Below are 14,953 nucleotides of genomic sequence, written 5' to 3'. Positions count from 1 at the left end.
GCCATGCATCAGTTTCAGCCACCATGCAAAGGCCAACACATTGGGGTAAAGGTGGCAGCTTCACCCTGCTGAGAGTGTGTCAGCGGGCGGCACCACGTTCGGCCCAGATGGCAGAGGGGTAGGAGGGGTGAGGAGGTGGGTGAGGCTTTAGCACAGGAACACCTGCTTACCCTAAAAGTCCCTCTCACACATAGAATCACACTGAGCCTCTCGCCTCATACGGCTGCAAGTGAAACAATAAGAGCAGTCGACAAGAGACGGAAACACAATTACAACCTGTTTGTTATGTTGAGGCAAATAAACACATAGATAGGATTTAAAGTCTGATAAATTAGAAACAGTGCAGATACATTATGTACACTAGTGAAAACAAATGCATTCTAATGTAACAGTCCTGAACTAAATCCTCCTTCATGACTTGCTCTAATGTTCAGTTGAAACAGCATCAGTAAGGTGGGATTGCTGCTGCATTACCTGTGGACATGCTTTCTCCAGGAGACAAACCGTCCAGGAGGCCTGATGAGTGCTCCAGGGGCTGGGGACTGGTGCCGGGCGTGGTGGGGGGCTGAGGAGGAGGCAAGCTGGGCCTCTGTCGGGGCGGCTTAGGTGTCGGCCTGGCCTTGGTAAGAGTGCCGGCCAGCGAGGGCGGAGAGGACATAGACGGAGTGGTTGCGGACTGCACCTGACACGGGGAGCCGATGGTGGCGTATCCCTGCGGGTAGCTGAAGCCGTACGGGGAAGGGGTGCTGGGAGGAGTGGGTGACAGGCTGACCGGAGACGGCTGACCCGTCGACTGGTCGGACATGGCTCCAGTCTGGCAGTAAGGGACCTTAGGCGGGATTGGGGCCAGCTTCTTCGCTGCACATATGACAAAAAAAAAACTGAAAAATTACAAATATTTCAAAACTGCAACCATATTTTATTCCTGATAAAGAGGAGATAGACCCTTGATTACATCCATAACTCTCATTTCTCCACTATATTCCTGGGTATTGTTGCTCCACTCTAGCAAACCAATCATTGCTGGCTACAAACCGTAGCACAGAGCTGGCCTCTCCTGAAACATGCATGTTTTGCAGGGGCTTAAATGTAAGAAACTTTCAGATTTATTCAACAGTCCAACTAAAGCTTTCATTGTGCATAAGGGACAACTGCTAAGCGTTCAATCACTCTTTGCCTTTAAACTTTTCTAAAGGTTCAATTGGTATTCAATCAGAAGTGTTCAATATGTGAAATTTTCTCAGGGGCTTTTACATGCCCCGAGGACATCACTTCAACAGATAAAAGAAGCCATGAATGTTAAAGATTCAGTGGGTAAGATATCGTGAAAATAAATCATCTTAAACCAATATGAAGCAGTATTACCTCTCCTCAGGGTATGTGGACTGTGCTCAGAGTGCGGTGACTGTCCACTAGAGGCCACTGTTCCCTGGAGTCCCTTCTGTCCAATCACTGGAGACAGCTCCTTGTTCTTCAGAGTACTGAGAAGAAAAACACACATAACTGCATTACAACACACATTTTTTTTTTTTTAAATCTATGAATATATCAACCCTGGGCATATAAATAAAAAAATAAAAAATAATAATGAGAGCACCTATAGTTCAATGTCAAATGATCTGCGGACATGTTTTCTTTACTGCGGTGCAGCAGAAGCAGTTTCAAGAATCCCAACAAACCCTGATGGCTTAATGGATTTTCTTTACTCTTACAGTGGAGTGCAGCCAGAATGCCAATGGGATGAGAGCTTGAAGGTCAACACATAACCAGTTTATGCTCTGACTGACTGACACGTTCTCTCTCAGCGAATGAGGCATGAATGGATGACTGAAGCAGCTGGAATTTAAAGCTGTGGTGAAGCAATGCGGATGAGCATCTCATCAAACAATCAAGATGTCAATATTTGACGTCGCTTTCCATGTTGTTTTGCTTCAGCACTGCGCTCATGTTCGGGGTCTGATCTGGCAGGGCTCGCTGGTATGACTCATTAACGCCCACTTTTATAATCATATTCACTGAAAGCTTTGAATTTCCTTTGTTGCCTGGCAACCGTCTCCTGAATATCCGTGGCAACATGGAAAGTTATGGATTGCATACAGTACATGGCTATTAAATTAAAGATGGATGTGATAATGGGATTCCTAAAGGAACATTGATTTCCATGACTGACAGGCACCAGCCAAGTGAATTAAAAAGACAGTGAATAGGGTGGCCATGTCGGGAGGACCTTAATCGCACCCTTCCCCTTTTCTCCTCTGCCTTCTTTGTCCCTGTGGGGCCTTGCCTCATTTGTGTGTGAGTTGTGTTGGAAGTACGAGCTAGTCAGCATTCTGTATTTACCTCGTCAGCTTGGCTCCTCTCTCCCGGTTACAGGCACAGGCTGCCCATGGAGGGGGAGCAGATAGGGGGGTGTTGGGAGGTTTGGGGGAGCCCAGGAACAGATCGTGACGAGTAAGAACGAGCGGGGGTTTGATGTAAAGGGTGGAACCATTCGTTTCGGACGGGGCCGCATGCGGGCCGTCGGACAGGGAGGCCTGTTTGGGCAGGTGCAGGGAGTTAGGTTTGGGGTTGGAGTTAACGTCAAGCTGCTGAGGGGACGGGCACAGGGAGTGGGGGAGTGGAGGTGGGCTGTAGCCAGTGCGGCGGGGTGGAGGGGACGGGCCAAAGGGCACGGATTCGGGACTAGGGGCGACGGGACGCATACACGGAGGTGCTCGGGTGTAGAAATGGTGGTGAGGAAGCGAGTAGGAAGAGCAAGAGGAGGAGGAAGAGGAAGAAGAGGAAGAAGGGTAAGGGGGAGGCGGCCTCTCCTCCTCAGGGGAGGGGTAGACATAACAGGAGTCCGACCAATTCGAGGACGCATCATCTGAGCTGCAATGATAAAAATATCAGTTTTATGGGGAACTGAGCTGTTAGAGTGGGTGAACTCGTTAGTTGAATTTATTGGTTTGTAAAGGTTAAGCTATGAGGGACAGAATCAGGTGAATATTAATCACTGTTAGGAAGGAGAAGTAAGGACTCCGGGGGGAACAGCACAAAGAAAATAAAGAAAGGATAAAAGTGAAGATCTCTACAGTTTTCAAATCACAAAAGATGAAATCAAACAATCACCTCATCCATTGCAGGGCCTTGCGACAATGGACTGTTATGCTGCTAATGATGCTTGGACTAATGGCAAAAATAAAAGAGAGATGTAATCCGTGCACATGCAGCAATGAATCCTTTCTACTGAACTGTGGATCAACTTTTCCCCACATTGTGTAACCCCAGCTAAAGGAGAAGTGAAATCTCCACTTGCACCACATGATGTACAGTTATCACTCCACACATGACTCGTGGACTGGAAAGTGTTTGAACTTAAAGAGCAGTCACAAAGTTTGAGACGCCATGCTTCATTGGAGGTGAGACAGTGGAGTTGACACAGAGGTGAGAGGATGAACAACAGACAAGAAAACTGGGGGTAAGAGCAGACAGCGCTGTTCTGGTCTCAGGTGCAGGGCGCAGCAGCGGCAGCAGCAGACGAGGTGACGAGGGAGGAGCAGCAGGTGTGTGTGTGTGGAGGAGGAGGGCGGGGTGAAACAGGAGGGCGGGGCACAACAAGCCTTACCTGGCTCGGTCGCTGCTAGTGGGAGGAGGGGTGGGGGAGGGGGAGGCACAGAAATCCCCAGGCTGCTCGGGGGTGAGCGCGTCAGTGGGCGGGGCGGGGGGATGCACGCTCGGTGGCGTGGAGGAGGTTTTACGCGAAGACGACGAGCCCCTGCGCGACACCCAAGAAGTGTCCATCACCCTGACACCCATGCTGCAGTGGGGACAGAGATGCACAGCCAATCAAATCAAAGGAGGGCGTGTCCGTGTGTGGTTCAGGAGGGGGGGGGGGTCAGGTTTCCCACAACACATTGTCAGGGGGTGAAGTGCTAGTGGAAAGGGATCGGCTTTCCTGTCCGTCATCTATACCGTGAAAAGGCCTGACCCAGCTTAGCAACTAGGGTCACGCTGCCTCACCCACACAACCTTGGTATTGTTAACATGCGTAAACAGTGAACAACAGTTTATCTACTCTTTAAATGCAACATGGATTAAATGGATCATCACCTTTGTATGAGGTGTATGGCGTGAAATGGTGATATTTTAACAGCTGCTGAACAAGGATGTGTGTTATGGATTACAACTGCTTCTCCAAACAGTTGATGCTTTCAATTTCGGTGATGCCTCCTGTATTGTGCAACTCATTGACAGACATGGGCTAATGGAAGTCAATGTATTAATTACAGCTGTGCTTGACCTGTTGGGACAAATAAAAACATTGTCTAATTAAGGCTTTCTTGTCAAGATCAATACCTCTCTCCTGTCTGTCCATTCAGTTTCAAGCTAGAGCTAGCAAGCATAGGTTAGCTTAACGCAGAGACAGGTAGCAGGGGGAAACAGCAGGCCAAAAGGTCTGTCCATAGGTAACAATACCAGAAAATTGACTTGCATGAACATCTTGTGAAAAAACTGAAATGTAAAAGCTTAAAACTTTGTGGATGTAGTCTGAACTATTTCGCACCTGAACTGACCTTGTGAGGGAACACGTTATTTTGTTTTTGCACCTCTGGTTGCTATAGACAGCTATAATAAAGTCGCACAGCCTGTAAAATATGTGCCAAACCTGGGAAAGACATGTTTATGACGGATTATTTCAATCTGAGTTCACCACACCCACCGCATATACCAAAACAAAGAGACAATCACTGGGCTTTAGTAACTGATAGAGTTAACTTAATACTAGCTAAACTATGATATTTCTATAGTATAAGATAAGAAGCCGTTTTTTTATCCCCACTTAACTTGTTAGCTACTTAAGCTTGGTACAGTGATTATAAATACTGTACCAAGCTTTAATAATGCAGCTTTAATATATTTTAAATTATAGAACTTTTTCATATGTCGTGTTGTGTCCGTGGTGCTATATCGTGCTGTATCGTGTCTCATGATATCTTATTGTATCGTATCTTATCGTACTGTGTCTTAATGTATCTTATTCCTATCACATTGTACAGTATTGTATCTTATCGTATCGTATCGTATCGTGTCTTATCATATCGTAACATATTGTATCCTTTCTTATCATATCATACCATATCGTATCGTGTCTTAGCGTATCGTAACATATCGTATCTTATTGTATCGTACCATATCGGATAGTGTCTTAGCATAGCGCAACATATCGTATTGTGTCTTATCACATCGTACCATATCGTATCGTGTCTTAGCGTATTGTACCATATCCTATTGTGTCCAAGCATATCGTAACATATCGTATCGTGTCTTATTGTATCGTACCATATCGTGTCATGTCTTATCGTATCGTTCCGTATCGTATTGTGTCTTAGCATAGCGTAACATATCGTATATACCATATCATATTGTCTTATACAGTCCAATGTATTGGTACTTGTCGTGCAGACAGATAGTTCAGAGACAAAATAATGCATACAGTGAATAAGACTGAATTCATTAGTGTGCTTCAGATGATTTGTTACCTTTAGGACTTAACAAGTTTTTCTATTTCCTCACAGTCTTTACATTAAGCTAAGCTAACTGGCTGCGGTTTCATATTTAGCGTGGAGACATAATGTCCTTTAATACACAAGAAAAACAGGAACTGGTTTAACTATGAAGTAGTTAAGACAAGCAACAAGAGCCCATTGTACTCACAGGCTGAACAAGTCTGTCCAGTATCAGAAACTGCAAAGATGCTACTTATTTAAACACAGAGAAAAGGGTCGGCTTTGTTCATGCCACCCATTTGACAAGACATTGAACTAGAGGAGTCCAAATGTGTCATTTGAGACAGACATGACTGGAGCAGTAAACACACTTGATAAATGACTGACAACTCCTTTCAACGTGCAGCTGAGACAAACAGATGACGAACAGACCGATGAGAGGATGACTGGAGGATAAGGGGCTATACTGTACCTTTGTATCTTCCTAATGCTGCATTGTTAAAACAGAGACAAGCACAGTGAGGAAAGAGCATGAAAGACTACCCGGGCTTGTTAACAGTATCGTTATCAAAGCAGCTGTGGCAACTTTGGCAGGATAAGCTTTTAAGACAAGAGCCAATATGGAGGAGGCAAATAGGGGGGCTGGCCTGTCATGGGGCTTTGAGAAGGCACGAGAGTCACGCTGAGTGTAATTTGAGAGGTGAAATGTGTTCTCCCTGAAGGCTTCGAACACGCCAAGAGAGAAAATGACTGCTCCATTTAGCTCTAATTAGGCCAATCTTTCCCTAATGGATTCAACAAAATCCCCCAAAACAAAAGAACATGTGAGAGGTTTCTCACAGCTGCTGTGACTCTTTGACTTTCAGTGACGCATTGGTACAATTCATTGACATGCATGCACACAGAGCATTCATAGTACGATATCAATACTCAAACCAAAAGTAGAGTGCAAGTTAAATGTGTACCTCTTCAGACGTTTGTCTTCAGTTTAACTACTGTTAAAGAACTACTAAATAACACTATTAATGAACACACAGATTCATGGATTCGTAAAAATGTGTAAATAATGCCTCCTTTTGCTTTGAGCTGCTTCATGAGGTCATCACATGGAGCTTTTCCAACAGTCTTGAAGGAGTTCCCACATATGCTTAGCACTTGTTGGCTGCTTTTCCTTCACTCTGTGCTCCTACTCATCTCAAACCATCTCAGCTGGGTTTAGATGTTCATCTGAAACAGCCCTTACAGAGCCTGGAAGTGTATTTTTTTTAAAAACTAATGATTATTACACTGAGCTTCAACCTGATGGGGCGGTGTCTTTCTGCGGGAAGTGTTGAGTTCAATGAGAACCACACATGCAGATACCATCTGTTCACCTTCTCAGTGTCTCACAAAGACAAAACTGTCACATCTGGACTCATCAGACCAGAGTCCAAGTGTCTTCTAGCCTAACAGCCATTCTTTGTCTTTCTTGGTTCAGGCATTTCTCTTCTTCTTCGTGGTTTCTTAGCGGGAGTTTAGTTCCATCAGTTGATCTTGAGATGATCTCTGGGAAGCTCTGATATGAGCTGCTGAGCCCAAAAACAGATGCAGTGGTATAAAAACTGAAGACCGGATGAAAAGGTGAAGGTCTGGACATGATGTGCAACGATCAGGCAACTGAAGAGGGAAGAGACTCGACTATAAACACACAAAGGGTTGATGGGTAAACGACAAACTGAGCAACAGCGTCATTCAAAGGGAACGTTTTTAACTTGACTCTGCCTCGTTTGTGTGGTTCGCTTGGCTTATACTCTCGTCTGTGACGTAGTCATATTTTAGAAAGTACTGGTGAGCAGCTCATTTTGGAGTTTAAGCTAATAAATGAACAGTTACTTTTACTGAAATCAAAGCAAAGCAGAAAAGAGAGAAGACATCTGAGTAGATGATTAGCTGTAATAGACAGTTGCTCGACCAGCTTCTGAGAGATACGGACAACGCATTTCAGACCAAACACGTTTGTTGAGGTCTGTGATGCTACAACTTGTAGTTACTACTTCTAAGGGGATGCACGACAGGCTATGCCGTACCCTAGCATAAATCTAGATTAAAGCAGAGAGAAACAGTGCAAAGGAAGACTTAACATACCTTAAATTATACATGTGCTATTTATAGATATGAAATTGTTAATATTCTGTTTACGCTTTACACATGATTGGATAGTCCTGGTGCTACTCAGACAAGTAAATCATATGTTTGAGTGTTTTTCAGGGAGCTGAGGATGATCCCCTGAAGCTAAGTAATTGGATTCTCCTGTAATGATTGAGGAGACTGGAAGCTGAAAATCTTCAGTTGTTCAACAGCACGAACACTTTTCCAATCATTACCTTCGTCCCACGAGATGTGGACGTAGAGTAAAGCAATGGTTAGTGCTAATGTACTGCTTTTATTCGTTGTATTTTGGGGCACTGATTAATAGAGCAGCATATTTTTAGTATCTTTACATCAACTAACGTGAGAGGGTTGTTTAAGTAAACAATTAATATATGATACCCTACATATAAAATCGTTTGCACACAAAACTTAAAACAACTTCTTTTTCAAAGTGAGATTTCTGTTTATCTACTGAAAGCTGAGGTCTCTTGATCAGACGCGCTCGGCCCAGGTTTAATTAGTTGGACTACTTGTGGTCCCTGAGCTGCAGAGCTCAGCCTCCCCGCCGAGCCTGATAAGACCAAGGGTGTATTAAAGCATTAAAGACAGACACTCAGAGACAGACGGTGAAAGAGAAAGAAAGCAACTGACTGGTTTTCAGCTAATCCTCCTCCACAGCTTGTGGATTGTGGGATTGCTCATTTCACATACTAAATGTCAGCTCCCTCTCTGTCTGTCTTTTTCTGCTTTCAGCCGTCTCACTGGACGGCAGAGGAAGCTCAAGGATAGGTGCAGCAGATGAGGAGTGAGTCAGTATCCTTTCTGTCCACCTCAGAGTGAAACCGAGCTTTTCACTGAGGTCACTTCTCACATGAAAAGTGGCGTAATCAGCGGGGAATTTCTTACTCTGACTCCGCGTGCTCGACCCTGTCAGGATGCAGTCAAGTGGAAACTTTACGTGACTTGTGGTGGCCTCGTCACGGAGAAAATGTCTCTGGAGCCGTCAGTCACATCAATGAAGGTGTGAGGACGAAGGTATAGAAGACTGCTGATTGATTCAGAGGCTGAGAGACATGACTGCATTGAAATTACTCTGAGGTTTTGGACAAGAAGGCTTGTTTATTACCCTCTGACTAAGAGAAAGAGGATTGTTTAAGTAGTAGTTCTTGATTATGGGGATGTTATTTATAGACTTGTGCTTCCTCAGATCAAACCTAGCATGTTCACAAATAGTAGCGTTTGAAGTCTCTCCCTGTACCGTTTCTCTTTCCGTTTGTTTTCCCCACATTTTATTGCTTTTTGATTAATCACAGTAGTTTAATTACTGTTCCACTACATGCTGTTTTGTAGCTGTATTGTCAGAACGGTTCTACATTGATTAGCAAATGAAAACCATGTCAGGCAGAGCGATGACTTCTCTCAGTAATTAACTTGACGACTTGCTATTTTGGATTTAGAGTCGAATGTCGGTATGCTGACACCATATTTGCAAAAGTATGTCAACATTATGACGTTAGCGTTTGGTTCACAGAGCTGCTAGCATGGCTACACAGTTTCTTTGTTAGGACAAAGCTAAACTAAAAAATGAAGTGCACTATTAAATATTAATTTTAATTTAACACATTCAGAAGTGAGTTTCACACTCCAGGGACATGCTGCTCCGGTAAAATCAATTGTGTGAGACAGGCTGAACACACTTTCGTATTTTGGGAGATAATTATTATTATTTTTTAATTCATTTTATCCATTCTCTCCACATGTGTCTGTGCAGAGTTAAGCCTACAAACATCTAGTTTAGCTTAGCATAATGACTTTGTGAGGCAAGGAGCGACTGCTCATTGTTAATTCACCTCTCTGGTGGTGCTTCTTCATGTACCTTCGTGTTTCGGCTCCCCGCGGTTCCTTGTTTTCTTTTTGGATTTTTAGTTGAATTAACCTGCCTCACTTTGCAGCACCTTTTGTTACTTTTATCGTAAGTCCTCATTAAACTGAACATTATTATTCCATCCAGTCCTTGGTTCCTTGTGTGCGTGTCCTGCATTTGGGTCCTACCTCCTTGCTGAAAAGTGGTAACAATCTACTTATCTAACTAAGTTTCGCAGCCTAAAACTAATCAATGAAATGACTGGTTTTCTTGTTAATTCAACACTAAAAACTCTTAAAAATCTGACCTGCGGCACCTTTACGTGAGCCTGTATGGTCTTTATTGTCTGTTATTCAGTTCTATTCTTCTATTCTATTCTATTGTGTTCCTGTTATTGGTCTCTATCAACTATGGCTGTTTATCAATATCCGTTCTTCTCTCTTCAAGTACAGTCCCAATACTCGGATGATTTATCGAAGACGCAACGGAATGTAACTTGAGTGGACTTGGGGCAGCCAGGTATCCCAGAATGCATTTCATGTATGGTGCTGTTCCAACTCCAGAATGATCGTCCTGCGTCCTCCAGAGTCTCTTACTTTATAATCAAACTGGTCAAGTCCGAACTACCAAGCACAAAAGTCCTGAGTTCTCATACTTAATACTGAATATTGATAAATTCCCTATAACTCTTCACACTGCTGTTAAGGAACATCTATGCCGATGTAGCCATCTGCCAATCTATGCACGTCCTCAGTGACTGAACTACATCTTTGGCTGTTTTCTAACTTCACACACCTTCTAGATGTCTGCCAAATCCCATAACTGCTGCGAAATGTGTTGGAAAAGTAATCTCGAATCGGGACAGGAACATCATACCCGTCCTTCTTATAGAACTCCAGCATCATGTTGTCGGTGGCGACGCTGAGCGGCCGTCGGCTCTGGTCGTTCTGCCTGCGGTCCATCTGATCCATATCCGGAGAGGGCATGGAGCTGTAGTTGGCGTTGTGGTTGGTGTGGACTGGGCTGCCGTAGTTCCCTGTGACGTTGAACTCGATTTCTGTGATGAAACAGAACGAGATATTTATTTTGCAATTTATTTTTTAGTAATCTTGTATCCTCTTGCGTTATCCCTTCTTACCTCCTGGGAAAAACCAGTCGGCGTGCTGGATGATGGGCTCAATGATGCCGACGATCTGCAGGGACACCGTCGTCATCATCTCTGTGATGTTGCTGCGGCAGACAGAGAGGGGACAGAGGCTATTTTATGGTGGGACGTACTGGATCATAAGAATTTTACGCTCAGAGGGTGATTAACATATTTCCATGATAGCACAGAAGCATTAAAAGGAGAAAATTAAAATCATTTCGGAAACATGTCCCATTAAAATACTAATTAAAAGTTTGGGAGGGATAAAGAGTTTGTAAGATTTACTCGGAGATATAAAGAAAGTGTCCTTCACCCTTTCCAAACTGCTAAGTCATCAGCATCATGAATATACTGCATTATAGGAGGTGTCTCCTGGAGCTTTTTGTTATTAGCAGCTCATGTTTTCTATCTATAAGAAAATGAGGAAAGCAAAGTGAGCTGTGATGAGACTCTCTTCTCTGTCTGTTGGCTTCATTCACTGAATCACTACACGAAAAACTGATGTCTAGGCTGAACAGGAGCTACGCGATGAAACCTGCAACAAGACACTATTTTAAACTGAATTCAATCTTGTTTCTACTTCGGTCAGATCTTGCTTTTTTTTCCCTGGATACTAGATTGTTTAGTTGGTCTGTGTTAACGCCCGGACACACCAAACCGACACCAAAGCACTACCAGCTACGATGTCGCCTCCAGTTGGCTTGGTTTGTCTCGGCCTTTTTACAAAACATAATACAGCGCTGCACGAGGCACAACAACAACCAGCTCAAGTCCTCTAACAGTACGTATTGTCCTAAGCCGCCTTATACTGCGCAAAGAGTTTCTACTACAGTCATCTGAAGGCTCCTTAATAAATCTGCTGGCTCTGATTTGACAAGTTCCATGACACACAACTGTCTCCTGTTGATCACCTTTATTAAGTCTTCTGCAAATAATATCAGGCAGCTACAAAGTAATGCCATTAAACAGCACCCACATCAGCGTGGTCCTGTTCTGACTCAGCATCCTGGCTCCATGCGTCACTGGCTACGTTTACATGGGCAATATTCTGAGCACAGATCCCAACTTAACCGTTTACATGGACACTAGATAAAAGATCTGATCAGATGTATGCATTTCCGTGCCCCGACACATTAATCGCTATAGAACTTTATTGAAAAAGGGATCCTGCCGCTGTGGCGTATTAACCCTGCTGGAAACAGAACAGAGGAAGAAGACGACCATGGTGACCAAGATGTTTCCAACGTTGCTGCCCACATGGTTTTAAGCTTCGTTAATCTTTTCAAACACTAGCTTGAACAGCTGGTCGTTTTGCTACCTCCATGTTTCTGTCTCTCCTGGAAACTCGTCGCCTGATGTTTACCCCACGTGGAGCAAACATGCTCAGAAAGAATGGATTCACTCCAACCAGAGAGAAACCTGAAGTTACCAAAGGTTTATACCAGCCCTCTACATCAGATCAGGTCAGTGTATTTTTGATTGAGGTGGTTACATGAGGTTGTTTTTTTCGGTTTATTTTCTTAAAATGCATTACACTGCAAATATTCAGACTGATATAAACAGCTACATCAACATTTTTTATAATAAAATTTTATCATCATTGCACAAGTTAAATGAAAAATGCGCTGTCTGCCTCCCCCAGAAACTACCGCTTGTTGTAAAATGGTTAAAAAGCGATCGTGGACACCATAACGTAAAAGTACCCGTAGAGTTTCACAACTAATTTCAAATCATATTCATTCATCTTCTGTAACCACTTGTCCTGTGAAGGGTCGCGGGGTCTGCTGGAGCCTATCCCAGCTGTCATCGGGCGAGAGGCAGGGCACACCCTGGACAGGTCACCAGTCTATTGCAGGGCTAACACAGAGAGACAGACGACCATTCACACCTATGGCCAATTTAGAATCACCAATGAACCTAACCAGCATGTCTTTGGACGGTGGGAGGAAGCTGGAGTACCCAGAGAGAACCCACGCAGACACAGGGAGAACATGCAAACTCCACACAGAAAGGCCCAGTCGGCCCATGGATTCAAACCCGGGACCTTCTCGCTGTGAGGCGGGTATATAAAAAATGGCAAGCTTAATATTTCACATACATACAAGTACATGAAGTATTCCCACAATCCAGTATAAAAATGTTGAGACCAGTGTCTGCAAAGTGTAACTCGATAAGCTGACAAACTGATTTCTTACCCTTCGTTGGTAGTCCACAGCAGATTGGGTCCGAGGACAATAGCAATGTTACCAGGCGTCATCTTGTTCACATCCTGGTATTCAGTCAGCTTGGAGAGGAATTTGATCAAATACCTGTTAATACAGATACAAGGAAAAAAGGTCAGTGAGTTAAAACTACAAAAAATATATACTGGAAAAGTACAGCTTTGTGTTTTAATGTTAAAGAAATAACTCACAAACAAAAAGTCACATGGTAGAGAAACATTGATAGAGGAAGGCTGACCAGAAGAAGGGACTGACATTTCATGTATTGTTAAATATAAAAACTGTAAATTGGGGTATATACTGTAAATAAAACAAAAAATATGATATATAATACTATACATAGTTTTTTTAAAAAGCAATTTAAATGTCATTACACATGCTACACCAGAAAAGGGCATTTCTCTCTAAACGTTACAACATTATAACCTTCTTGAAGGAGGCTACCGCCAGACTGCTGCATTAGACTACACTTGTTTTATCTAGATGAAGATGTTCCTAATAAACCGAAACACATACACGTAAAGTGAGAAATGTGGGAAATAGCAGAACAATACTTGGCTGTGTTCGTTCATCCGGGTCAAGATTCCCACCCTGATTTATTAAGGTCTGTTTCAAACAATAGACTGTACGCAGAGTTAGAGCTGTGGTTAGAACAAGAAGTGTCTGCTTCCTGAACACACGGCATCCATGAAGCACACTGAGGCTTATAATTACAGCCAGCTATTATTACTAGTCTTTTAGATACAGAAACGGGCTAGTGGGTTTCTGCGGCTGAACCCAATGACTCATCCTCAGCTAAACTACAGCTGAATGAACATCAGGCAGCTCATCCCAGCGAGCGGCAATCATCTAGACAGGTCTGACAAGTCTCCTCAGAGGAGGACCGTCTAAAAATACGTCCTATTTGTGCGATTTCATGAGGACACTGACAAGCGGCGCAGTTTTTACTGCTCTTTTCATTTCTCTCCCATCCCCTTCTCTCCTCCTTTTTCGTCTTTCTTCATTTGATCATGAGACAAGCGCTACAGTAGATGACCACGGCACATCTTTAGTCCAGCAGCTGACTGAGCAATGACTGAATGACTGAATGTCTGGCAGGGGTTGACTGAGCAGACTACAGGAGATTTTTTAAAATCTTGCCTGATTATGAAATCAGGTAGCCTGTAAGACAGAAAAACTTCCCCTTCCACAGAAAGTTGATCTGGAGTCTCTCCATTGGGAACTGATTATGCTCCACCAAAGACATGCCAAGCTAATCAGATCGTTTGGTCAGGTTTATGTTCTGATGGACCAAGCTCTAGATAGTCATACACATCATCCGAGCACCGTGGAGTTGATTTAGTTCCCCTCAGCTTCGTTTTCCTGGAGCTAAAAGGCGACTAGCTCATGAACAAAGTGCAGCATTTAGAAGCTAAAGATATGATTTTTTTTCCTCAGGATCATGACTCGAGGCAAATGCTTAAGTTTCTTTGCAACGATGTGTAAATGAACAATGGTCCCTCGTAAACCAAAAAACAATTGGCAAACAACACAGGGATGTCTCGATCGGTAACAGGGCCAATCCAGGTATTTTTTTAAAATGATCGGATTTCAATGTTAAAAAGAGGGTTACAGAGTTTATGGTGTTGGATGATCAAAACATTTCTGGAGTAGAGAACACAGGTTTTCTGGAGCCAAGGTACGAGCAACACTCTCTACATTAACTTTGACTGCCTTATTTATTGGACTGAATCCAGTCGCACTGTGCACACATGATGTAGGAGAATAAGAAAGATAAGAAAAGCCTTTATTTAAGATCAGATCGGCTAGTACTCTATGTGAAAGGATCAGGATCAGATTGCCAAAACATTAGTCAATTATAGCGAGTTTCACGGCAAAGTGAAGGTGTGAGTGAATTAGATAAAGAAGCAAAGATAAGAAGAACAGGAAACTCATTCAAAAGATTTTTGAATATATTATTAAAATAGTTTATGTGGGATTCAGGATGGGGACAGACTGCTGCTGACAGCATTTTAGCTCGAACCACTTGGCCTGGAAAATGTTTTAAACTGTTGTTCAGCACTAAATTTAACCTCTCTATAGACAGAGCCAGCCGGTCTCA

The 14,953-nt window shown here is 43.3% G+C and overlaps 1 protein-coding gene across 1 annotated transcript in view; it reads right to left on the bottom strand.

The window, feature by feature from the left end:
• The window catches only part of LOC311504166 (rho GTPase-activating protein 44-like), a 75,759-nt gene that overhangs the window by 7,315 nt on the left and 53,491 nt on the right, over nucleotides 1-14,953 (bottom strand). The window contains exons 14-21 of the mRNA XM_084567163.1: nucleotides 12,826-12,939; nucleotides 10,622-10,713; nucleotides 10,360-10,540; nucleotides 5,962-5,979; nucleotides 3,608-3,799; nucleotides 2,341-2,871; nucleotides 1,366-1,481; nucleotides 475-858 (exon numbers count right to left, since the gene is read on the bottom strand). Coding sequence (XP_084423289.1) covers nucleotides 475-858; nucleotides 1,366-1,481; nucleotides 2,341-2,871; nucleotides 3,608-3,799; nucleotides 5,962-5,979; nucleotides 10,360-10,540; nucleotides 10,622-10,713; nucleotides 12,826-12,939 — 1,628 coding nt within the window. The remainder of the gene's footprint in view (nucleotides 1-474; nucleotides 859-1,365; nucleotides 1,482-2,340; nucleotides 2,872-3,607; nucleotides 3,800-5,961; nucleotides 5,980-10,359; nucleotides 10,541-10,621; nucleotides 10,714-12,825; nucleotides 12,940-14,953) is intronic.

The sequence above is a fragment of the Chelon labrosus genome, assembly GCF_963514085.1.
Source record: "Chelon labrosus genome assembly, chromosome: 19".
Lineage (NCBI taxonomy): Eukaryota > Metazoa > Chordata > Actinopteri > Mugiliformes > Mugilidae > Chelon > Chelon labrosus.
Note: the sequence above shows the minus strand (reverse complement) of the source record. Positions and strands in the feature narration are given on the sequence as shown.